Genomic DNA, 27,453 nt, shown 5'->3' with positions numbered 1-27,453 from the left:
GCGACCCAGAATATGGATGGGGTTAACTAATAAACCACATCTTTCTCTTGCTCTATCTCTGCCATGTCATCTCGTCTTTGGTTGGGCCACTTATATCCTCCACACTCTGTCACCCTGCAGTCAAGGCTGTGGTTCCATCACCCCATAAACTCCCAGTATACGACAGGCAACACATAAGGTGGCATATTTATGCAGACATGACTCATATGCCAGACAGGAACATATGTAGTAGATAGATATCCATCACAATAAAAAATATATCACGAGCAGCTGAGTTGGATAGTAAAATATTAATGCCGTATGCTTAAGAGTGCATTTAACTTTCACTTGAACCGCCCGGCAGCTCACTCGTGGATTTAGGTGTGAAAGAATAAATAATCTGTCACTCACGATGTTTCACAGAGAGAACGTTGCCTGGAGTGTTTCCTTGAAACATCAAATATGGCTGACATTACCAGACAAGAAAGATTAAATAACAATCACTGTTCAATCAATAAATACTTAAATTGTCATTTCATAAAAATACATTATGTAGATTTTCAGAATTCCCAGGTTGAATTCTTAAGGATAAAACACAGATGGATGGACTGTGAGCTGAATCTAATGGGAATTGACTGAGTGAAGCAAACTAAAGCGAGACAGAGATAAAGAGCAGTAGCTTACTTCCCATACCCTCCCTTCCCCGGGCTATCAGTTATTGATTGTGAAGCATCCCATGAAGGCTCCAGCTAATAACTGGCAGTGCAGCATGAGCTTGTAACTGTGAAATAAATAGCACACACAGGGTTTGAGCTGCAAATACCGTGAACATGCAGGATATCAACACACATATTTGTCATTTTTCATTCTCATCATTCTTCTCTGACTCTCCTCATCACATGGCTGCATTCTTCACACGTCAATCTTCCTATCCTTCCTCACCTACTTTCCAATTTCTTAATCCTGGCATTCCCTCACTCTCTCTTTAAATCATGTCCTCTCTAAGTCAATCTGCCAGTCTCTTTTGAATATACCAGATGCTCTTGGGTTCTGCATCTTTGTGCCTCTTGTTTCCTCTTCCCTTCCCTTTTGCTGCTACCTGCCGCATTCAACGGTCAACTTCACACATCTGCAGCATTTCTCTGCGGCACCCTAACACACACACACACACACACACACACACACACACACAAACACACACACACACACACACATATGCCAATTTGAAGTTTGATATTTTGTTGCCAGGAGAATTATGCATATGACATCATGCATAGATATCTGAGATATACACATGAACTTAAATGCATAAAAGAGATGCTGAGTGGTTACTTACAGCATTTGATGAAATGGTAGTGAGACATTTCTGAATAAATGAATCCACCAGTCAGGTAGAAAGCTGGCAGGGACGCTGGCAGGTGGAAAGGTACGCGAGGGGAGTCAGTCAGACAGGCAGGCAGGCAGGCAGGCAGCAGGCAGCTACAGGTTTCATCAACTAACTAATGTAGAGCTTGTAACCCGGCGGGATGCATTATTAATCTGGCTTCCAACATGCCATCCAAACTCTGTTCCCCTGTCTGCATTATTCACCAGCAGCAGTAGCAGCAGCTCCGGTTGCAGCCAATGCAGCATGTACATGCGCACAGACCCAGTCTCACACACACACTCACACTCACTCACACACACACACTCACTCCCCCGGTTAACCCATCGGCAATTGAGCTGCGGCTGTTTCTCCCTCTCTCTCTCCTTGCCTAAAGCTAAATAACCACCTCACATTGTCTTCCCAGCCATGACCGACGCACGTGCCCCTCTCACGTCACTGACTGACAAGTAGCTCGGCCCACCTACCGCTCAACACACCCCCCGATGACGCAATGCTCTTCACCTCTTTACACACCCCCCTACCAGTCCTCTTCTACTACACTCATGCAGATGTCTTTGGACAACCTTCTGAGCAGAAAAAAGAAGGAAAAAAGGGGGCAGCGGTGGGATTAATTGTGGCTTCCCTATAAAACAAAGAAACACAAATGAGGAGAGGACATTGGAGAGAAGAGACAAATAAATAAGGAATCGAAAATGGAATTGCAGATACAGCAGGGGGAGCAAGAGAAAGAAAAATAGGAGATGCTCTAGACGAGAGAGAGAGTGGGAGCGTTGGATTGTATAGAACGACAGCTACAGAGAGAGAGAGGCTGCTGCAGTGCGGCTTTTCGTGTAGTGACAGGTTAAGTACTCATCAACGGCCCTAAAATGGCCAAAAATCATCCCATACCGATAGGTATGATTAGTGAAGTTAAATAGAATGTCAGTGTTTGTGACGATGTCATGGTCCACAGAATGAGTGTGTCACAGGAAATGCAGTGTGTGTGTGTGTGTGTGTGTGCGTGTGCGTGCGTGTGTTCGGTAGGGCAATCTCTGACTTTTTGCATGCATTAAGAAGAGAATTTGCATGAGGAGGGTGAGAATGTCACAATGAATGAGGGAGGAGACGTGAGACAGAGAGAGAAAAAGATGGGGGAGAAAACTGAAGTCACAAAACATGGATGAAGCTAAAAAAAATGTTTTCAAAAGGATGTGTTGTGACATATTTAAAAAATCTGTGCCATGGATGCTTGCACATCTGCAGGTTAAATAGGATGCTGTGGGACATGTTACACGTCCCATCGCTGTCAAACATGAGGAGAAGGGATAAAAGCACATTTACTGAATGGAGAGGAGCAGTGGGGCAAGCTGGAAAGCAAACGTGGAAGACGGATGAGTATGTGTGTCAGACTGGGTGCTCAGGACATTTCTGTCATCAGAAATCAGGTCACAGAAATACACTGCATCTTCTGCAGCTGCTTCTACCTTTAAAACATGTCTGGCGTAACGCCTACAATGTTGTACTAAACTGCACTGTGATTAATAATATATAAGTTACATGGCTATAATCATTCATGCGGAAACAACACACACTCTCACACCTCTTCTATCGTCTGCTTGCTGGATAGCGTGGTATTTTTGATCAAGGACAACACAATGACACTTTACCCGTGACACGCAGACCTCACAGCAACAGATGTGACAAGAAAATGTCATGCTTTTCACTCTGAATGTCACAAAGCATTAACCACTCATTCAAAATCTTTCCATCGGCGCCTGCAGCCATGGATATGTAACGTGTTGGATCAGGGAACAGTGAGAACTCTGGGAGAAAATGTGACACAAGGTCTCAGTGTGAGACACTCTGCTACAAGGCAAGTTGACTCATCTCCAGTGGAACTGTGGAGGGATAATGGGTTGGAGTCACGTCCTAATAATTTCTACCTCTCTACAGCTACAATTAGGTCAGGCACTGGAGCACAGCGAGGCACACGGGCAGAGTAGACGGGCTTTGTAACGTATGTCAAGAATCTCTGTTAATGAACACGTCTACATGTTTTTACTCTAAAATACACCTGCGCACATTTGTAGAGCATCACTGTGTTGGTCTGTGTTTACGCCACCCTGCATATTTAAAACATTCTCATGAAAACAGCTTTTGTCCCACAGAGAACAACTCTCAATTTCTTCTCTTCCCATCAATACAGCTGTCATTCCGCCATCATCCACCTAACGTGTCAATCAGTGCTGCGAATGTGCTACCACCATCATTTGCACACCACAGTGGGTTTGTGCTGTCGGTGTGCTTGGATGTCATCTGTTTACCCGACTCGCAAAATGCAGAACGTCTGATGCAGGATATGTTCCCAATTATGGCGAAGCCAAAGGCACATGGAAAGATTTGGGAAGGGGGTTGCATTAAATATGAAAAGAGATCTCTATGGATTAAATATTAATCATATGTGATATTTACACAAATACATATTTATTTATCGTACCAGCCAAGTTTTACGTTTTGAATACTATTTGCATGTATTATGAAAGGCGTAATGCTGAACTTGCCTATGCACCCACCTCTAAACACACAATGAAGCCCAAAAACTAGGAAGACACCAGATTCCTTCAAGACTCAATGAACCATCACCGTTGGATGTCATTACATTTACCCCATGACTGACACACAGTTTCTCTTGTGTCTGTCTCTTAGTCCCTCTCTTCTATAACTGCAGGTTTCAAGCCACTTGGCTATGTTCTCACAGCATTGATTCACTGTTTGTTGATTTAAGGGGTACAATAATAATGATCTTATCCTATTTAATGCACAGTGAATTTTATAATTTACCGTGTATGTAATATACAGTGTGTGTGGGAGGTGCTGTTGTTAATCTGGGGGGGCAGCTTGTGTTTGTGTGTTTACACTGGGTTCTATTGTTAGATTGCCAAGCCGTTCTGTGGTTTTGTTAATTATTCTTCTGAAAAATACAGAAACTCAAACGGTGACAATGAACTAACTAAACATGATAAAGAATTCAAAAAGCAGCATGTCCTCTCCAGCACAAAATCCAGCAAATAGAAGTAAATACCAGTTGAGAAAATGGCCTCTTGTCCTGGGGTCCGTTTCGCAAAGCAAGTTCATCAAACCCTGAGTTGAATCCTGATCTCCGAGTTGATCTACCCTACGATAGAAAACTCCGAATTTTCGGTTTCAGAACAGCGGATTTGAATCAGTTTGATCAACTCGGAGTAGGTTCACCTGGGGTAAAGCGCGATCACGACAACTCTAAGAAGCCAGCATAAATGGAGCCCCGATTCACCGAGTCACCATGGCGACGGGGAAGCGGAGAGCTTCGTTTTTCACGTCAGTGGAGTTGGAAATCTTGATGCGATCATGTGAAGAGTTCCAACACGCGTTCAAAAAGAAGTGCAACACCGCTGTAGCTGCAAAAGAGAGAGAGATGGCGTGGAAGAACATTGCTGCTCGGGTCAATGCGTGAGTTTAAATGTAGTCCTTTGCAATCGTGATTATTACGGAGGAAGCTGCTTACATGGTAGCGCATTAATTTACATCGTTTTGATGCAATACCGCGGGGAGAAACGCACTTGGCAGCAACTTAAAATGAAGCATAAAAACATCATTCAAACAGGTCAGACCATCTCATGGGGTACCCCATGTTCTGCATTGTAAATGAAATATTAAGTGGCTGTTTGACTGTGTACGATAGTTGTTTTATCCCCAACACAATGCTGGTCTCATACACAAATGTCTTTTCGACGATATCATGTTCAGTCAAATTATTAAGCCTATTTAAGCTAACACAGACTTCCACTCAGCCAACAGAAAGAAGGCTGATGCCCGTAAAACGGGTGGTGGCCCAGCACCACCACCTCTATCAGAGGTACAGGAGCTGGACCTCAGCAAGAGTGTAGGAAGGCCAGTGGCTGAGGGAGTTCATCCTTAGAACCCAACCCCCAAGACACCAGTGCCTTCATAAAATGTAATATGGCTTGATATATATATAGATATAGATATAGATATATATGACGTGAGAGCATGACTACGACTCATCTACGGGATCATCAACAAAAGGACATGCCATGTTAGTTGAAAAACTCGCCTGCTGATGAATGAATGCGGAAATCAAATGGAGTATGTGGCTCTGAAAGTGGGCGGAGACAGCGAGAAACTCAAGGTTCATTGACAAAAACCTGGTCCCGACCAGGTTAGTTTCATAGCGTCTGTTACTGCGGTAACTGACCTAGAGCTTAAGTTACCGCTGTCTGTGAAACAGGCTAGAGTTAAGCCTCTTCCTCTGGTTTGAGTTACCTCCCTTTGTGAAAAGGAAAACTCAGAGTTTTCCTTATTTCAGGGTTAATAGACCCCGAGTTTTCACTAAACCTGCTTTGTGAAACGGCCCCTGCTTTGTGAAACGAACCCCTGTTCAAGTGTGTGATGCCATCTAGTGGCCGTATCAATTATGACCACACGACTGAGGGAACTCACGTCTCATAATAAAACGGGGGGGGGGGGGGGGGGATTGTACTCTGAGGTGCAATCTATATTTGGGATAAAGACCAGCAGTGCTGATGTGAGCCCAAACCGTGACCTTTTCCTAGCCTATTGCTTCTCTGCTCACCTGGTAGACGCAATTCAGGGTTTGGAAAGGCACAAAACAATCAGCATCTGTGAACGTGAGCACACAATTAACTCAGAGCGAGAGACAGCATTAAAGTAGCAGAAAACTGATGGTTCTATTGAAGCTGTTTTGACAAGACTCCCAGCAATAACTGAACATACAGTAAGAGTATGTCTTCAGGGCATTTCTTCTTGGGGGAGAAGTCTGATGCTCTCCCTTTCAGTTTTGGGGAAGTTTAATATAAAATCAATAAACGACAGCTGAGAAATTTGTATTCTCTCTTGTTTTTTTTTTCCTCTGTGGATAAGAATATTAAATAAAACCATGCCACTGTCCTCTGGTTACTACTCTCCACTTTGGAACCACACTTTTTGCTAAGATGAAGGGAAAATGTGTAACATCAGTAGCTTCCTAGCAACAAGGCATGCTAATGCTAGCAGTACCCACAAGAGGGCAGTGATAGCTACACAAGGTTTTGGTTTCTGCTTTAAAAAAAAAAATTACATGTTTAATATACATATTTCTAAGTCACTGCAGGAGACGTGTGAGCAGGAGGAAAATTTCTCAATCATTAAGCCAATGTGGGGCTACATTTTGGCAGTGACACACTCAAAGTTAGCATACCAGCTTATTGCCATAGTAGCTGTGCCTGGCAGTTGATTATAGCCTCACATGGGTGAACCTTGCTGAGGGCAGCTGCTGGCTCGAGTGTGTGCAGTGATCAAACGTGAGAGGAGCATTTCTATGAGGGATACAGTTGCAATGTCTTTTATATTATTGTCGGTCGATTCACACTTGCCCACCAGTGTCACTCAATGGTTACGTCATATATTGATTGGTTAGCAACGAGTACTCCCTTTTTGTAATGTCCATCTGGGAAAACGGCTGCAATGGGCGAAGAGAAATGATGAATAATAATGAAGTGAAATGAAATGCATTTCAGTCTGTCAGGCTATTTCTGTGCATAAATCTAACCAGACCATGCTAAAAATATGTTCTATCGGAAGGTCAGTGCAAACAAGTGCTATAGCTGTGTGCTTTAGAGCAGTGTTTCCCAACCAGGGGTACGCGTACCCCTAGGGGTACGTGAGCACATTGCAGGGGGTACGTGGAAAAATTTAATTCCACGCTAATAAAAAATATTCGTAGTCATTTCATAAGTCCGTCAATAAAATGGTACGTGTGCGCTATGACTTGTTTCCCTGGGGAGACAATAACCTGTGGCACAGCCATACCAAAATCAAACAGTGGGAACCTGTTTACCTGCAGGTAAACATGGATAAATGCTGAAACGTCCAGTTGCTGTGGATCCAGGAGGGGGAAAAGAGCCCGCCGACAAACGCAAGAAAGATTCCAAACCTAAAAAGGCAGTATAGTGAAAACTATATTTTATATGGATTCACTTCGACGTCTGCGGACCCACCGCAGCCTCAGTGCTACTTTTGCGGTGAAGTCCTGGCAATTAACTCCATGAATAATAACAATATAATAAGAAGATATTAGTATTAATAATACAGTATTAATAATACAAACGTTTACTATAATATTTTTTCTTATATTTATAATTTTTATTGCCTTGAAGGCAACATAATTTTATGTTTAATTTGAGTTAAATAAGAAGATAATGCCTGAATATTAAATGTTCAATTTAAGAAGATGAAATAAAATGACTCGCGTTGAATATTGAGTTGTGTTATGTTCTACTTTTGGAGAATCATGAACACGTATGAGTGAAGGGGTACTCATGGTATGACAAAAAGGCTCAAGGGGTACACAAGACAAAAAAGGTTGGGAACCACTGCTTTAGAGGACTGGTGAAAAGAAGGCACATCACTGGGTCTCATGCATGAAACACATTTGATCTTAACTTGTCCATGCAAACAATTTAAGAAATGCTGTGGTATTCAATACTGTGCTTTCTGCTTCTTCTTAGTGAAGATTAAAATTTAGGAGTACCACTGAAAAATGCAAGACAGTCATTCCTATCTCAGATGATTAATTCAGAGCTCACACTGTTTGCCACTGTGGATAAGCTCATAAATCCCACAGTATCAATTCCTCTGCAGAAATTTCATTCTTTAAAATCCTGCAGTGACTTCAATGGCATCATTTTTCTTATACATTTTTCAAAAGATTGGGTGTACCATTGCTGCTTCTTCACCTAAGTTGGACAACACGCCCTCAGCATTCCTCTAAAACAAATGTGATTAAAAGGATTCATTCTGATCCCATAAACCTCACAACTCTTCATCCCCAAACCTCCACGTACGGCCTTGATTTGCTGTCTTCATATTACTTTCTACCGAGCATTTCACAGCAGTTTATTACTGCAATAATCGAGGCACAAGCCAATCTGCCTCCACTGAATAACTACAGGCCCATAAACCTGCTATTTGCCAGTAAGACTGTAGAGAAAACTTTCTTTGGACCACCCAAAAACATTCTGACAGGAAAGAACTATATTGACAGTTTTCAGTCTTAGGATCTTATCATCCTACAAGTCTGAATGCCAACAACCTCAGCAGGTAAAATCTGTCGGCCTTTTATTAGACCTTCCTTCTCCTTTCATTCAGTTGATCACCATATCTTAATTGACAGCCTTGTGGATGTATTTCCCTCTAACTGGTCCTTAGCTGGTTGAAGTCCTATGTGTACTTCTTATACTGAGACTACTTTGTCTCCGTGACAAGCTTTGTCAACATTGTAGGGTTCCGCAGGGGTCAATCCTTGGACCTCAGCGTGGTTTCTTAAAATATCTATGCAGATAACAGATAAATATATACGCCTGTTCCAAATGATTACACTTCAGTCGACATCCTTGGGATCAAGGTGGTCAGGGGGAGGCGGGTCAAGGAGTGTCAATAATGGCTTCCATGGCTAAAGCCCTGTGTGTGCTGCTAGCAGTGTAGTGCTCAAAAAAGAAAAGAAAGGAAAACAAGTCTGAACTCGGCCCTACTGAGGAAAATATGGGCTTTTTGTCCATCACTAAGAACTTGAAGTTAGAATGTGAGGACATTTCATGAATATTAACCTGATTAACTTTACTCCCTCAAAGATAAGTAGAACAGGCAGGGGTGTTTACTCCACAGCTCAGCGTACTTTTGTTCAGTTTCTCTGATCCATCTTGCAACATCCGCACCAGGCCCAAGGACGTTCTTGCCATCATGACCACCAGGGAGCATTACATCCTCCTACTGGTCAGTGTCAACAACCGCATCCTTGACATCAGTCGGGGTATCAGACTAGATAGAAAATAATAATTAAAAAAAATCTCCCATGGTCGTATTGCTGCAATGTGGTTGTAGTGTGTGTTGTATGCATCGTACATTATATCACGTGCTTGTGCCTGACAGTGTGCGAGGGTTGGGGGCAGAAAAATTAGTCAAAAATCTGTCTTATTCCTGTAATCTGAGCCAGCCTTAAGCCATCCATCAGACAGCTACAGCTGATCTGGTATATTGCTGTCAGAGCTGAAATGAGAACCCAAACAACTTCAGCACATAAGTCCTGTTCTAAAATCAGTTGGCTACAAGTATCTGAAAAAATTATCATAAAAATACATAAGTATGACATGGTGTAGGTCTCAGTTCAAACCTTGCTGACTCCTCAAGTTGGCTGGATCAGGAGTAGTGGCAAAGCTGCTTTTGGCTACTCTGGGCTACTCTGCTGCCAAACTTTGGAAAAAGTACTAAAAGACTTGAGACTGGAAAGAGTGCTGAGGGCTAAAAGTAAACCCAATCTTCTCTCCCCATCTTTTCATAGTCATTTCACGTCACTAGCATTGGTTCTAACAGCTCTATGGGTATTTTTTCCTCCCATACCTGTACATTTTTTTCCTCTAAATCAGGGGTCGGGAGCCCTTTTGGCTGAGAGAGTTCTTCCTGAAAGCCAAATATTTTAAATTGCATTTCTGTGAGAGCCATATAATATTTACTTTCCTCACGCAAAATGTCACAGGCAACGTACCTTGCAATCACACTGAACTGGGACAAATGGCTTAAGTCTAGTGACTCATCCAAGGCGAGGGAAAAGAACGGCGTTACAGTTATGTCCTTCACTTGTGGTTTCCTCCATTTGCCGTCATGATGATACCATCATGAGGAGTTCTTGCTGACAGAGGCATGTGTTTTATTCGTTTGATTATCTTGTCTTTATCCGAAAAGTCATCATTCAAGCATGAATGTCTTGGCATACTTGCCATCTGTAAATGGCTTTCTGTTCCTCACCATTGCTAAAGAACCAAATAAGCAAGCCGAATTGTTGGGTCCATACACAGAGTTGCTGCTGACCAGCCAGTAGCTCTTGGTATGCTTTCTTCCTGCTGTCCCCCACCGGAAATTTCGAAGCAAATGTAGCATGGCGTGTGTCGAAGTGCCGCTTCATATTTGACTGTGTCATCGATGAAATTTTGTCATTGCGTATCAGACACACCACAGAATCTGCTCTCTCCATGAAGGCAAATTCCTCTGTCCATTCATCCTGCATTGTACACTCCTCATCTTTTTTTTCTTTTTGCCATCTTCTTCATCAAAAGGGTTTACGCAGCATGAACTAGCTAGCTTAAAGGAGGGAAGTTTACTTCCTGACCGCACAATGATCCGTGTAGGCTACCGCATTATCCAATAAAAATGGAGGACCCTCATGTACCCCGAAGGACAGCTGGGATTGGATGAGCCTCCCGGAACCCTGAACAGGAATGGTAGAAAACGGACGGATGGATTAAAATTCATGAGAATGTTTTGTATTTTGAAAGTTAACTTAACACTGATTTCCGGGGGAATTATTCATTACTTATCACGTTAAAAAACGTCAACTAAGATTTATCTGATGGCCAGATGCAGTCATCGAAAGAGCCACATCTGGCTCGCGAGCCATAGGTTCCCGCCCCCTGCTTTTAACAGTCATGTTTTGTTGTATTTCTGAGAGGCGTTTTGGGTTGTCTTGTAGGATAAATTGCTCCATAAATACACTTGCCTTTGCCCTCTCTATAGGGCAGACAGAACAGAAGCTTCGGGTAAAAGCAGAGGCAGAGGTATCAGTGTTTCGTGATTAAGTCAGTGGTGCTGATTGTTCACAGTAAGACAAACACTTTGTAATCAAGACAATGAACTACTTAGCCTCTCTAAAAACCTATTTACATGCCCAGAGAGATTGGGAGTGTAATCTCTTAGGCAACCTACATATGCTCCCTCTGGATGAAACGCAACATAAGTGAATGTGATCCACAGCAATGTGCACTGTGAGCTCTGTTTTATTTTGGGATATTTTAACTACTGTAAAATGAACTGGTGCTACCTGGCTGTGTATTACCGTATCAAACATTTACAGGTATTGAACAATGTTTCAAAAAGGGTTACTGCAATGGGTGGTAATGCCAAGATTGCCAGATTGAGGCCTCTTTTAAATCATTTTACCACAATACACTTGATTCAATCCCAGTGGACTGATGGGTTTAAAAGCTTAGGCTAATTAAGAGAGTAGACGTGTGCACAAACTTCCAAAGATGTTAAAGGCCTTTTCTTTCTTTTCCACTGAATGTCTCATAGATTCAACATAGACATGCATCCACGAACATTTCTTATTTTTGAAAATATACATGTTGTTGTGTATTGAAATAACAAACCATACATCATGAAACAGGTTAAAGACTGAATTGATGGGACAGAAATAATCAGAAATTCTCAGAACCCAAAGTGATGTGTTAGATTTGCTTCTTTGTCATCAGAACAAAAACTCACAAAGTCTTTCAGTCTTGGTTATTTAAGTGTGGGACCAAAAAAAATATTGATATTCCTGATTGGAAAAAAAAAACAAAAACCTGTAACAAAAATACTCTTTTAATCAACCATGTCAGAAAGTCGGGGTGTCCAGCCCAACAAAAGCCTCAGGAAAACAATTCCTATTTCCTTAGCCATAGCTGCAATAAAGAACAAAATAACCTCAAAAACAATTAGCTCATCTGGTACCGATGGCCCTAAATAAAGCTGAAATAATCCCAGGAGAGCTCTGTTCCCCTATGAACCAGCTGTATTAGAAACATCTCAAATCGCAGTATTTAGCAACCTGGCTGCAGTGTCAGAACAACACTTTCATTCCTCTGAGCCGTGCCCTGAGTTTGACCCTCTTGTGCCAGTTAAGTGCGACATGGAGACAATCTATAATAGAGTGTGTCGGCCACTTAAATAAAAGTGTGCTCAGAGCAACAGCAGCTACAGTACTGCTTGATTTTAGCCACATCAATTTGACTGAGGGGAGAAAATCAACACTTCAACTGTAATCTGTTTCCTCGGCCTCTTTCATGTTAAAAGCTTGACATTCAGTCGGACAAAATCAAAAAGTTCTGGACTTGTCCTGTTAGCTCTGAAGAAGGGATTTGATTCTAAGTCAGTTCTTAATCATGGCAGACAGATATTTATAGTATGGTTCGGGTTAGTATTCAACATTTAATCCTAAAATTAAAGAATACAACTGGATGCAGAAACCAGGCCAACTTCAACTTTTTCCTAATTTCACAGTTCAGGAGTCAACATCTGGAGGGGAGTAAAGGATGAAGGAAGGACAGAAAGTGAACATCTGCAGCATCCTCTTGTCAATTCCAACAAATGGAACACTAGCCGACTAATTCAGCTCATTATCAACCTTGGCTACGGGAAGAGAAATCAAGGACATGATTAAAAGACGAGCGAGAGGAAGCGCAAGAAAAAAATTCTGTCAAGAGTCCAGAAACCTTCAATGAATGAAATACATTAGTAAATGACAAAGACAGTAAGAGATAGAACAATTAATAACTTATGAGCCAGTTTCTGTCCCTCATTATGGTTCTGTCTCTTGCTCTAAATCCCTTCCAACGCCCTCCTCTCATCTACCCCAGAATCTTTGAGTCTGGCAGACATTGTAAGTCTTTCTCTACCCTTATCTACCCTCTCTCCATATTCCTCCAAGCTCAGCACAGCGGGCACAAAGGCCAACAAGAGAGCGACGCCTGCAAGCTTCAAACCAGAGACAATCAATAACAGACAAACAAAAGAACAGTGCAATCCTTCATGGATGCGGCTTGCAACTGAAGCATCAGCGTCCTCTCACCCTGTTGTGTTCTGCTCTGACTGGGAACATTAAACATGACCACTGCCTGACTCAGACTGACACACACAAACTCTGTTGGTGATTCAGAGTAAAGTAACAGACCCACGCTGAGCCACTAACCCTCATCATCTTTCAACTTATGTTGCCATGCTGTGCTCACAGCTGCTAAAATCCAAGTACCAATGTTCCAAAAGACACCTCCTGTGTGCGGTATGTGAGCAAATGTGCACAAACACAATATACACACACACACTCTTAAACATATACCAATAGAAGACACCGGCTGTTTGTTCCTGCATAAGCAAGGCCAATATACTTCCTTCAGTGATTATACTGAGCGACACAAAACAGACATGAAAGTGAGGCAGTGATGCAAGGTTTTATTCTCTGTAACCATCTGAACTATAACATTTGAGGCATTGTTTCTATATGGATTCACCTGTCCAAGGACAGCTTATGAAATTAAGCTCACTAGCTAGCATGGCCAGTGACTGTTGATTGTCTATTGTCCCAGTTAAAAAAAAAAAAAACTTCTTCGGCCAGCGGCTTCACCCGTGTTTACACAAATGATCTAGGTGGTCTCTGATTGGATGCTGACGATGGAGTTGTGGTTCCTGCCAGCGCTGCTGTAATTGGTGCTGTGTCGACCAGCTCCACCAGTCACCATTTGCCCACTGTTTTAAAGCCTGGCAGAGCCATTCAACTGGGCGCCTGAAGCGCAGCACGCTTGGGCAGAACTGTGAGTGGAACTGTGAGGTTGCTGAGGCCTAGCAATCCGTGTGTTCAGTAGGATTTGGGCTAGGAGTACTGTAGCTTCAGTAACTGACAACCGCTATCATTTCAGGTTGTGGTATTTGTCAGAGGACAGAGGGGTGCTGACCCTAATGTGCTTCTGTTTTCCCACCAGGGTTTCAGTTGGTGAGGATTTTGTTTCCTTTTTAGTTCAATCTTCAGATACTTAAAAAGTTGTAAGTTCTCTTTATGAGGACTCTCTTGTGTTTTATTACTTTCTTTGATTTGAGCAGCACCCATCAGCCCTTTTCCTCAGTTATGGCTTCAGCTTGTAACTTTGCACTTTCTTTTTTCAAATTTTAATAATAAATAGCTTCATTGATACTGATTACAACTGGTTTTATGTTGCTTCCCTTGTTGCTACCCCATTATCCAATTTCCCTTGGTCCATGCTACACGCCTCCACCAGGTTTGGTGAAAATCAGCCTTAACATTTTTGTGTAATCCTGCTGGCAGACACACTACTGGAAACATGACCTTTTCAATATGAGATTAGGAGAGATTCTTATCAAAGAAAGAAGGAAAAAACTGTGACTGAATGATGAAAAAGTTGAGATGATGCAGATCCCCAATAATAATTAATGATGGACCTCAAAGCGTGATAAAACAGGGTTGGCGTGTTCCCTATGGCAAATGCTTAAGTTTACAGTTTGAGGCTGAAAACAAACAATCTTATTACACACTCCACAGTCGGCAAGTTTCCGCATCTGCCTCATGTGCCATTTAACAAACAGACTCCAAACAGACTTAAGGTCACAGTGCCTTTACAAACGGCTCAATTTCATGCCAGTGCAGTTTTAATGGCTTAATCTCCTCTTAAAATGAAGGACAGAGAGTTCCAGGAATTCAACTCTGGAACTAAAGGGGAAATGTCCTCTTTAACTTCTATTTGTTTGAAAAAAGAAACAATAATACTGTATAAAGTCAATCTACTATATTTTAGAAGCTGCTGCATAATTGTTCGGAGGGATAATAAAAACCAGACATGATTATAAGGGAAAGAGAAGGGGATGAAGAGATGTTGTGCCAGTTTCTGTCATGCAGAGTGTTTTCTCTTTCTGGCTTTTATTCTGAATTTTCTGGAAGTTTTCTACATAACCATAACATCATGTCTAATATGGATGCTTTTAACATCTTGATTGCATTGCATCTCCTCGGATGATTTATCTTCACTTTTCACCTGTGTTGAGTTCAGTGAGGTCTGACCCAAGGCAACCCTATCCAGAACCATACGGTGCTGTCGACTGTTTAGGTTCAACATTCTATTCAAAAGAAAAACATCGTTTATTTACAAGAACTACATTTTTGTAGAAAGAAAAATAATTTTGATTTGTTTGTCAACTTTGTCCCATTGTGCTTTAATTCAAACTGAGAAATGAGAAACAGGTGTCAAAAATTAAACATCTGACATTTGTTAACCACATAAACGTAAATTAAAAATTCAAGAGCTCTATTTTTCTCAAAGGGTCGTCAATATATGTGGGAAAATATAACTAATAATATACATATTAAGAAATCACTGACCTCAGATCAGATGCTAGCCCACTCTCTCACACTGCTAGCCAAATTAGCTGTAAGCCTGCACAGGAGCTAAAACAGAAATTGCGCCTCAATTTTTCAAGTGTCCCTTTCAGCACAACAGTTAACACAACCTCCTCAAGCTGAGATATTCAAATTCAAAAATAAATTATTCAAATTCAGCTTCCAGTGACACATTAAGTTATTCTCTTTCCCACACTCACCAGTTCTCAGCTTGTTGGTGCTAAAGCTGCCTCTTAGCGCTGGATAGCAACTGTAGCTACGAGCTGAAAATGCCTGGTAGGGCTTGCTAGCCTGCAACAATCCTGTCAAGGCAGGTCAAAGTTGACAATTCGGGAAAATATATGTTTTATCTTGAAAAGACAAACTTGAAAAGCAAGTTCACACAGTTTTTCAGTCACACTGTGCTATTTCTTACCATCTTGTTGCTGCTTTTCGTAATTCCTTCTCATCTTTCATGTGTTTTTTCACTCTCAGACTCATTGCCTCTTCAATGTGAATTGTTCACATATTATCCTGCCAAAAATTCAACAAAACAGCATTGGTTGAGACACCTGTCAAATTAAATTATCACATCTACTTAAATGCCTAATTTCACAAAGTTTACTGGCAGAGTGAGTTGCTGATTAACCCAGATATCATTAAAACTGCAGTCTATCCTGTTCCTTTATACCAATCCACACCTTGCCAAAATTGTCCACATTTAAAATGATCTTTAAGCAGTTACTTTAAGTGGATAACATAATTTAAAAACATTTAATATTGATATAGACATTATTTCAAGAATTTTTATTCGTGGATGATTGAACCTCTGATATTCATGTCCTCAGTATAAGAGCCTGCAGGTTGGGTGATTTTTGTCATCTCAATCCTCCAAGACTTCTATATTTGCTGTTTGTAAAATTAAGTCCCAACTGTAAGTATAAACCCCTAAAATGATGTTGATGTTGACAACAATAGCAATTATGTGACAATCAATATTTTGCAAGGCACTTTTTCTGAAATACATTTTTGTGAAATTAAAAGACAAATACCCCTGTAGTGATTTACTGGGTGTTGACAACTGTACACAGTAATAGTATGGTGAGAATGATGAGAGAATCTGTTTATAATGCAAGCTGTTTTTAAAAAAAGGCATTTATATTCAGCATCCGTGTAATGTATCACAAGAGGAAGTATCATGATATACTGCAGTATCAGTATTTTGTCTCGCCCCTGGTGTAACATGTGTTTTCAAGGCCTTTAGCTACTCTGTACTTGAAAGTCTGGTTAGGAACAGCAGCTAAATGACTCGATGCAAATTGCTATGTAAATGCATCTCTTTGCATCGTCTCCCTGAGCACAATAGAACATCCCTGTTCACACACGCCTGTCAGGAGGCCAAAATTATTAGCAGTACAATGTCCTTAGAGCTTTAATGTTGTACTCAGCAACAATAGTCAGGTTTCCATTGTTTTGTACTGCAATTGTTATCTGTCTTTCCTGCCTTAGACATGTTTAATTTCCTAATTCACTCGACCAATATCGAAGCTCATAGTGAAACACAATAATTAGGTAGTTGGATGTTACTCAATCTAAAGTTATGCTTTGATGCACATCAGTTATTTCTTAAAGCAGCTGTTTTTCTCTCAATATTCAAATATCACACCGCCATCTAGTTACCCTCAGCTCAAGATAACATCTCCGTATGTTCTGTGTTTTGTAAAGGGAGTTAAAGCTTTAAAGGGGCACTTTTGTCTCCATCTCCTGGCCAGTGGGAGTTATTACAAACAGCTGTCAGCACTGTTACATCACAGGCTCTGCTGTTGCTTACGCCTCTGTTAGCACAGCGACTGTAAAGCAGCGCATAAACTGTTTAGAATGTCCAAAAAAAAATCTTTGGGTAATGATTTATTTCCCTATTAGAAAGTGTGGAAGAGCTGCACAGTTAAGCTATTTATTCAAATTCAATTTAGGCGACTGTAAGTAGCCGTCCTGGCAGGCATAAGTCTCTGCATGTTGTCATAGTTACAAACTCCATATACTGTGACATAAAGAGATTTACCTGGAAGCCATGAGTTTAATGAGAATTGTGTGAACTCAGGTGGTGAGGGATTAAATGTGAGGGACCTCACTCATTTATATGTAAAATTGCTGCAGCTTTAAATCTATGCTACGTCCAAAATTATTAAAAAACAATATCCATCCATCCATCGTCATCTTCCGCTTATTCCTTACTAGTAAGGGTCGCGGGGGGGCTGGAGCCTATCCCAGCATCTATGGCCAAGAGGCAGGGTTCACCCTGGACAGGTCGCCAGTCCATCACAGGGCCAACATACAGAGACAAACAACCATTCACACTCACATTCATACCTACAGTCAATTTAGAGTATCAATCAGCCTCATCCCCAATTGCATGTCTTTGGACGGTGGGAGGAAGCTGGAGTACCAGAGAGAACCCACACAGGAACAGGGAGAACATGCAGACTCACACAGAAAGATCCCGCGCCTGAGCCGGGACTTGAACCAGGAACCCTCTTGCTGTGAGGCCACAGTGCTGACCACTGCACCACCGTGCAGCCTAAAAAAACGATATATATATATATATATATATATATATATACACACATACATATAAAATAAAAATAAATAATAATGTTGTAACAACAAATTATATGTATATATATATATATATATATATATATATATATATATATATATATATATATATATATATATATATATATATATACATACATACACACACACACACACACACACACACACACATACATCTGTGTGTGTGTGTATTGTTTTTTTTTGGGCTTTTGACTTTTTGTCTTCCAAATCAACCTGCTCTGATGCAAGGCAGCCACTGTGGCCATGGCCAAGATGTGACCCACCATCCCAAAGTGGCAGCAGCAGTCAGCCATCCTAGTAGTGGATTATGTTTCCAGAATCTAGCCTAAATGTTGATCCTTTCATCCCTAATGTAATCTGTTTCCCCATTCAGGACGCTGGCCAAGAGAAGAGATGGAGCTGAGCGTTCTATTTGCCCCTGCTGCGACCTCTAACCTCTACCTTTCAACTCTAGCTGTTTGTCCCTCAAGGGTCAGCGCAGGTCAACTCTGTCATTAATCACACGGCCGAATGAATGGTTTCACCAATGAACTCGTAGCAGGGTGGCACTCAGCGAAGGAAGAAACACTTGGAGCAGCCACTTTCACACCTAAGTGTTGAAAAATCAGCCGTCTTTGCTTACTTGTCCTTAAGTGATACATTTACAAGCTCTGTGTTCGTTAAACTGCTTTTATCGCCCTGTGGTGAAGTGACAACTTCCCTGTGGGGTAGTGAAATGATGATGAAGTGAAAGCATCAAGTTGTCTCACAACAAAACCACAACAAAATAGGATGTGTGTGCGTGTCCAGGTTGTGACACACTAAATATGACAAGTGTTCGTCTGGCTATTCACCACGCTGAAATCAATCTTGTTCAATCAGCTGTTCATTCCCAGCCAGAAACACACACACGCATTCTTCCACACTGAGCATCGCATGGTATATTTAGACGCGTAACAACTGCACGGCACATCTGCTTTTTCTTTCATTCCCAATGGCACCCTCCATGCACAGAGACACACACACACGATTTTGCTTGTCTCACATGCTGGCTTATCAGAGAGGAAAATCGCAGTTACACACTCATCATCGTACGCCAAAAAAAAATCCTCCTGACAAGAGGGGAGGAATAGAGAGAAGCCTTACCAGTGAGTCCACATGAGACACCGGGGAAGGGAGGAGAGAGAAATGTGTGTCTGCCCGATGAAAACCCCAACGACAGCCACCTCCCCGTGCTCCGCCACCAAATCAATTTCACACTCTCTCACCTCCCGCCACTGTGATGTCATTCATTCATCCGTTTCCGCCGTAGCCATGGCAACTCCGCCGCTTGGAGCTGTTCTTACATTTGTCTCTCCTCTCCCTGTCTCTTTCCTTCTAAGTTCCTCCCCCTTTTCTCCAGACCCCAGTGAACCCAACCCTCTTTACTCCATCTGAGAGGTACAGTTACACCCCCTTCTTACCCGCAGTCACAGTGTTGTGGGAGGAGTCGTATGGAACACAATAAGGGGGCGGTGCATGATTCATGTAGCGTACATGCCCTGAAGAGTTTGAGGTCAAACATACTTTTGTCAAGAGAGATGGCGGACAAAGAGAACTGGCCAACACTGAATTTGAGCGTCTGGAAATGTCTTGTTTAGACGTAAGCCAGCTGTCTCATTTACACAAACACACACACACACACACACACACACACACACACACAAGACAGCCCAACACTTGCTGTGTGAGGTAATGAATAGTTAATGACCACCGCCGTCATTATTTCTGTGCTTCTCTGTTGATAATCCCCATGTTGACCTTGGAAAAGGAAAACCTGGTCATTGAGGGTCAGTTCAAACACACCTACACACCTACACACACACACACTTTCCCAAACCTTCCCTTTTATTTAGTTATAATCAGACTCCGCCAGTCCTCACCTCTCCCCCCTCCTCCCTCCCATCACTCCCTCTCTCCTCCACTGGTTCGAGATGTTCATCTCTGCTTCATTCCCAATCTTTCCCCTGCACACCTGCCTCCCACCACCGTGCTACTATCATATTTAAAGGCTTCCTCCCCCCAATTTACACATCAAAGTGTTTACAGGTCTTGGGGAGTATATGTGAAAGAAATGAATAAAGGCTTTGTGGCTCCAGAGGGAGCTGCGCCAAGTCTGATAAACAGCCTCGGGTGATGTCACTTGACAGGTACTGTAGAGGCGTTGGTCTGCAGTGAGATAATGACACAATCAAGACATAAACAAGAAAATAAAAATCGCCAATGAAGACAGAGGGAAGACTGCATATATAGATATCTCCGCTCCGATATCTCAGATGTATTTGCACATCGTCTGTTTTTTTAATTAGCTTCCTGGGCTTTCCTCCTGGAAGATCTCCATCTGTCTGTTACAATCCCACACTCGTCAGTCTTCATCTCTCGGCTGCCTCTCACATAATTAATGATGGTTTCGACCAGTCGCCAGTCGTTTCTCACTTAGTAGCTTCATTTACAGGTAAATGATTCTTTACATCCATTTCACACAGCGATGAATTCCATAATGTAACGTGCCGTTGTTTTATTTTCAAAATTGAACCTCTGCTCTGTTGTCGGCTAACTGTTAGCATCATTGGCAATAAAATTCTTTTATTTTCTCTTCTTTACAGCAGTGAGTTGTCCTGCGATCGTGTCTGCAAAGTCTGCCCCAGTGATGAACTGTTTGCCTTCTGAGGCAGCAACGTTTGCATCCCATAATTTCATGCAGTGACAGCTGCTGTTCTCGCCCAGTCAGAATCTGTTTTCAGCAACACAACAAACCATCTTCATTTTTTCCGATTTTCCTGCTGTTGCCTTCCACTTGTATTTTTCACAAATGGAAAGACGTTAAAGCTCGCTATGCGTTAGCATAGCAGGATCAGATGAAGAGGCTGTGGTCTTGCTTTCCTGCAGAAATAGATTTTGTGAGGTTTAAGTATTTTAAGTCGTAATTAAATCAACTTGGCACGTGCAGTTGGTTAGAGTTACAGTGTGCAAATTAAACATTAAAAAGATAAAGTTTATGGTTTAATGATGCATAACTGACCAGGTTCACACAATTGGCTGCAATATTACATCACTATTGAGTGCTGCAGGGATGACATATTTTTGAACTTAGCGTCAATATAAGCGATGTGGCAAGAAAAGTTTCAGAGGCATTTTCGTTCACAAAATATCTGCAAATGCACACCACTTGTAATCTTTTTGACATACATGGAATCGTTTGAACGCAGCTAAACTTTAACTTAGGAATCCACTGCAGATGCACGAGGGCCGCATCAGCACAACTAGCTTGTCGCTACTGTACTTCTGTTTTTTTTCATTAAGATGACATCTAATAGCCCCAGTGAAAGCCTTCATAGCCTTGTTTTAGCTACTTGTTAGCATCCTGTCTGAATTCTAGTACACTATGTGTTTGGGTCAAAATGGTTGAGAGGGACCACATTGTTTCAAATATTGAGCAAGAATGTTATGATTTGATATGATAAGTACTGCAACAGTCTGTCGTATAAAATGTTGTTTTTATTACTTAAATTATTTTCAGTTTCAGAAAATATCACTGAAAAAGAATTCATGAAGAGAAAAGAACTTTTCTACTTTTGTTTTTTGCTTTCTTTTAGAGTGCATAGACGAAGAAAAGTCATGCGGACACTTATCAGAGCAAAACATTTAGTCATTAGTGACATAAAGAAAGTATGACAAAAGATTTATTTCCAAGTCAAAGACAGACATTCAGCTGATTTAGATGTGGATGAGGTAATTGAATGTGATGGCCTTCTGGTCTGATAATATGAATCTATCAATGGTAAAAAAAAAAAAAAAAAAAAGCTGTCTGACTCAATATCATTCATTTACAGCTGTCTCACAGTTGTCAGTCATAATGTTCTCACTTAATTGAAGGTTGAAAAATACGGTCATTTTTTCAGTCTACTCCTGCAAACAACTTTTCTTGAACACTAAGAATCCTCATAGACTGCTCCTGACCTCAAGCTACCCCCTTGACCACGACCTACCCCACTCAACCTCGAGCTACTCCCCCCCCCCCCCCCGACTTCGAGGTACCCCCCTCAATCTTGACTTTAAAGTAGTTCATTAGCTACTTCTCAGCAATCACTTCTCCTTATCCTCCACAAGAGACAAGTGTGTTCAGTTTTACCTGAGGTCCATCAAAGCCATGATTTTACCAGATGAGAGCATGTGCATGCGCGCACACACACACACACACACACACGCACGCACACACACACACACACACGCACGCACGCAGGCACGCACACACGCACGCATACAAACTCAAGGAGGAAACCCGTCATCTTAAACTGAAGCAAAGTCCAAGATGTTTCCGTACCCAGGTGTCGTCCCTCTAAAAGACAGAGCAGAGAATATGACCAGACCGACAGTTCAGGACAAGCACGTCCAACACCAGTTTGACAAGAATCCCCTCATGCACTGGAGTAAGTGGCTGAATATCATAGCGCTGTCAGTCGCGTATTAATCATTGACCTAATTTGATTAAGGTTGAATGTGAGAGAGATGACACGTTTGAATTCTAGCGCACAAACACCCCAGCCAGACGTTCATCTTTCATCTCAGTGTAAACTCCCCTCACAGCTTCTCAGATAGATCAAAGTAGCCTCTTTTTTTTTTAAGAGAATGCTTAACCGATCGGTTCAAATCATTAGCATTTCCCTGCAGCAGGGCTCATACGCAGCACTATAATATATACTGTCTAGCTGCAGGCAAGAGAACCTGGTAGGTGGACAAGTGTTTGTATGTGTGAGGGGGAGGGTTTGTGTGTGTGTTGGTGGGAGAGCAGTGAAGCGGTTACATTTCATGCACCTGCCTTCAAACACAAGTGGAGGACCAGCTGCCTCATGAGCTGCTCACTCACTCTCTCTGTCTCACTCTCTTTCTTTCCTTTCTATCTGTTCCTCTCTTCCACCTCTCACTTCTTGCTTTGCCATGTCAACATAATCGAACCATTTCAGCTCACACTCCTACACGCTAGATTACTCTCATAAAATTCAAGTTGTAGTACTTGGTTTCACTCTACACAGGCTGAATAATCCTCACTACTCTACGAGTGCATAAAATGTAGGTCTCTCTAGTTCAAACAGAAGAGAGGCTATTCAGGTTCACAAATGTAGCAGGGGCAAGTCCTTGCAAGCCCAGATACTGACCCTGACACTGATGTCCCTTATTGACACCGTGTCCATTAATAGACCTGGAAGAGAAACAAAGTCTGCAAGGCCGCCAGTCACATGCCAGGAACAGCAGGCTGGCATTAATATGAGGAAGTCTTCTATAGAACCACGGCTGCTCCCAACTCTTCACAAAGACTGCTGGCTAATAAAGAGTGATCGGCCTTTGTGTTAGCCGGCCGGTGCACCTGTTAAGTGTTGAAACAACACAGACAGACAGACAGACAGACAGACGGACAGACAACACTGCTTTGATGATATTGTTGTCATCAGAGGGAATAAATCTCAGAGCAAAGGTTTGGATTTAATCTTGGCCTCCTAGCTGGAAGTGTTCCACTCCTAAATAACATGTTGCTGCCGCTGCTGCCAGCAGTGCTCCCCCACCACCTGTCACCAGTTTGAGCTGCTGGGGGAGCAGGCCAACTGCCCAGTCCCACGGGCCTCTCTTATAAGAATAGTCACAGATTTCATCCTTGTCTAAAGACCGTTTTTAAAATTCTTGCACACACCTATAGGGGAAAAATAAAGATGGTGAAATGCACCAGTACAAATTTAAGTGTCAGATGTGATTAAGTGATTATTATTTACATCATGGATTGAACCATTTATTAATAAAAGTTGCATTATTAAACACAATGTCCTTGGTGTCAAATGTACATCACACCATGTACAGACACTGTATGTCATCTCCAGTTTTCACAGTTCCATAATAAATATCACATATTGGTGTGGATTACAGTTTGGACTAATTGGATTTGAGGGTGAGACAAATCTATGGCTTCCCCAGATGAACAGTAACCCCCATAATCCCACCCCCAGCCAGCCCAGTCAGCTGTCTGCCCTGTGATGTCAGGGATGTGAAATGCATCCATCAACGCAGTGCTAGTGTGTGTGTGTGTGTGTGTGTGTGTGTGTGTGTGTGTGTGTGTTGGGAGCTCCACTCAGCCAGTTTGATCCATTAATTGATAAACTTGAGGACAACTTAAACAAAGAGGCTCATCTTTCCTACACTTGTCACTAACTACTATCCTGCCTTTCTCCATCAATGAGAAAAGGTACGCTTGGCATTTCACAAGTATTTCACCGCTCCAGCTCGGATGGGTAACAATCGGAAATAACAGTTACAGTTACATAATTTAAAAAAGGAGATAAAAATAAGAACAGAAAGATATAGTTGCTAATTCACATTAACTGGTAAGGCTAATATTACCTTAGTTGTAAATCAGACATTAGGTGTGACACACCTTAGCAGCCCGGTATGATGCATGCTAACGAGCTACTAGTAGCTATGTTGGCATAATGCATGCTAACGAGCTACTAGCAGCTATGTTGCCATGATGCATGCTAATGAGCTACTGGCAGCTATGTTGCCATGATGCATGCTAACGAGCATGCTAAGGAGCTACTAGCAGCTATGTTGGCATGATACATGCTAACGAGCTACTAGCATCTATGTTGGGATGATGTATGCAAACGCCGCTGCTCTCATCTTGCGTCCCAGTCAGTTTTGGACTCTTGAATTTATTTTATTTTTTTTTGTATTCTTTACTCTTTTTTTTGTTGTGATGCTAGTTTCTGGTATAATGTGAAAGCACTTCCGCCTTGTTTCTTTTGTGTGTGTGTTCGTGTGTATGTGCGTGCGTGTAATCACACCTGTCTCATTAGTTAATCAGTCCTCCTCAGCCCCAGCACAGTTCCTGTTATATCTCGCCAAATTAGCTCTTTCCCAGCCCTCCATTTTGTTTCTCACTGTGTCATACAGTATGTGTGACCCAGTTGTTCTTCTACAGCATTTGTTCTACCACTTTTACAGACAGCTTCTTTTCTCACATATTTTTTTTTTCAGTGTAAGAAAAATTGAAATGCTCAAAAAAATAGGGACATTTGCTCTTCTACTTTTCACAGGTTTGGAATCCAAGCCTCCCAGAATGAAACCAGAGTAGAGGAATGATGCGAAGCTAAGCAAGAGGAGGGTAAATGTTGGTGTGGCTTTTCCATGATGGATAAAGCTCTTGATTGAGGAAAAACATGAAGTCCGACACTGCACTCGTCTCCTTCTTTAGGCTTGGTAAGTAACAACAAACAGTGGGCAGTGGCTGTGTTATGAAACACATCTTCAGTGTATATAATGACAACCTAGACTGTAATGTTTGGTGATAAACTTTCCAGACTTGTCACGCCAGTAGTTAATGCGTGTGGTGTTGCTAAAATGATTCTAAAAAAGCGTTAACGTAGTGAGGAACTGTAAGCAGCACCTGTGAGGACAGGGATAGGATAGAAGCAGAAATATCTGGATCTGGTCAGAGGTCCAGTTTTGCTTGATTTCACACGTACGTTACACAGGTTCTCTGTTGGGTCTGACTGCATTGGACATGCATCAGAATTGGATGCAATACTGCCCCCCTACCCACCCAATAACGCTGGATCAGGTCCTGGACATTTACTTATGACACCACCAGCATTTAAAGGAGGAGAGGTAAACTTAAAACATTCTGGTGGTCAAAGGTCACAGTGACAGGGAAATGACATGGAGGTTTACAACTGCAATGCAGTATTTCTAGTCAACATTTGGCCTAATTATTCATTTTCTCACTTCAAATGCTCAAATATTCCACGTCTTTCATGTTTATTCTGATTAATTTAACTTTTCAATCCCTTACATACCAATTAGTCGCCTTCCCACTATTTCAACTACTGACACTCTTCAGTCTTTTTCAAAATCTTGTTCCAATTTTGTTGCTTTTATTCAGACACTATACAAACTTAGCAGTTTTAAACATATTCTATACATTCAAATCTGCATTGCAGCCTGGCATCAGCTTTCCTACCAAACCTTCATTTTTCCTGAACCTTTCTCACATGAACCACATCTGACTTTTCAAACCAGCACTGCAGTCTAGCAGTATTTAATCAGTCCTCACGCCACAATTTCTTCACGCATTGTGTTCTCTGGTCAGTTAAAGCAACACTTCATCCAAAAAGTGAAGTTTGCCTTTTAAGTACTGGCGAATAGATATCTGAAGCTCGCAAAGAGCGTTTTCTCGCCTCCCTTTTGCGACTTCAGAGGGCAGACAGAGCCAGACACTTCAAGCTAACGGAGACTGACAGCTAACAACAGCAAAACTGCTCACAAAAACCAAAGCGTTAGTTTGTTTTGAGCTTAAATCAAAGCATTTGTGGATTTCTGAGTTTACAGCTGGATAAAGAAGACATGGATTATACTGGACTGTGCACTGGCAAGTTTGTAAGTTTTGTTTTGGGCAGTTTTGTTGTTGTTGGCCATCAGTCGCTGTTAGCTTCAAGGCACATTCTGTATTCAAAAAGAAGTCATGCAGCAGGGTGAAAACATCTTTTTTGGGCTTAAGAAACCTATTTATGAGTATTTGAAAGGCAAAAAAAAAAGAAACTTGTGGAGAAATATTGTATTTTAGTTGATTTTTCTGCATCAGCCTTTGTTTTATTGCTGTGTTCAGCTCACCAGTCTTGTCTTTCCCTTTGTTCCTTTGCTGCAAGCTTCAGTTTATCTTTCAGATGAACTGTTTTTGCTTTCACAGTCCTGCTGTACCTGTTTTTACAGTAGGTTTATTTTTTTTTTTTTTTATAAAACTTATTTCTTCATGAGGGACCACCTGCTTCTACCACACAGGGAAGTGCGCTCCCCTCGGGGGGTTGAAATAAGTTTTAAACACTCATTTTCTGACCAGTACCTGGGTTTACATGCGTCTGAAAACTCCAGATGCTAATTTGGGAGCAAAATCAGTATATTTTAACGTGGCTAATTCTCCATACACGGAGCACACAGCGATGGAGAGGCAGTCTTTCTAGCATAGTAGATGTGTACCTGACTCTCACAAATGCACATCTCCTTTCCCAAAGGACAGAAATCTGCTTCCCTCAAGGTGTCATTCAAATCAGGCCTCAACTTTAGGGGTTACAGGGTTCACTGTCAGGCTGCTTTACATGAGTGAAACAGTGGTGGGGGGGGGGGGGGATTTTCCTCCATCAACTCTGGAGTGCTGACAGAAACAGATCCATCAAAAAAAAAAAAAAAACCTTCCTAGCAGGCACACCGCCATCTTCTACCCTTCATCATCTTCCCTTTCTCATAAATCAACCCAGAATGATCAAGGTGGGTGGTGACTAAGACTCCAGACCATGTGGTTGAACAGCTGACCACAGCACAGGGGAGACTGGGCACAGCAACAACATGTCTCACCGTCTGCAACCCGCACAGCAGCCGCAGCTTT

At 41.9% G+C, this 27,453-nt stretch overlaps 1 protein-coding gene across 8 annotated transcripts in view; it reads right to left on the bottom strand.

The window, feature by feature from the left end:
- myo16 (myosin XVI) overlaps positions 1–27,453 on the bottom strand; it is a 120,488-nt gene that overhangs the window by 92,064 nt on the left and 971 nt on the right. For 3 of the 8 annotated variants that reach the window (XR_015118737.1, XM_086220503.1, XM_086220509.1), the window contains exon 1: positions 1,316–1,794. The exons of 2 other annotated variants lie outside the window; for them this stretch is intronic. Coding sequence is in view for 2 of the 6 variants with exons in the window: in XM_086220503.1 (XP_086076629.1) it covers positions 1,316–1,343 (28 nt within the window). In the remaining 4 variants the exon portion in view is untranslated. Of the gene's footprint in view, positions 1–1,315; positions 1,795–4,427; positions 4,639–5,978; positions 5,991–19,136; positions 19,263–27,453 lie in introns of those variants that run through there. 3 more of the 8 variants (XM_086220505.1, XM_086220508.1, XM_086220504.1) reach the window with 3 other exon arrangements.

Source organism: Aulostomus chinensis, chromosome 12 (genome assembly GCF_037954235.1).
Source record: "Aulostomus chinensis isolate RoL2024-O1b breed Wild chromosome 12, RoL_Achi_v1.0, whole genome shotgun sequence".
Classification (NCBI taxonomy): Eukaryota; Metazoa; Chordata; class Actinopteri; order Syngnathiformes; family Aulostomidae; genus Aulostomus; species Aulostomus chinensis.
The sequence above is the reverse complement of the archived record's forward strand: the minus strand, read 5'-3'. Positions and strand labels throughout refer to the sequence as shown.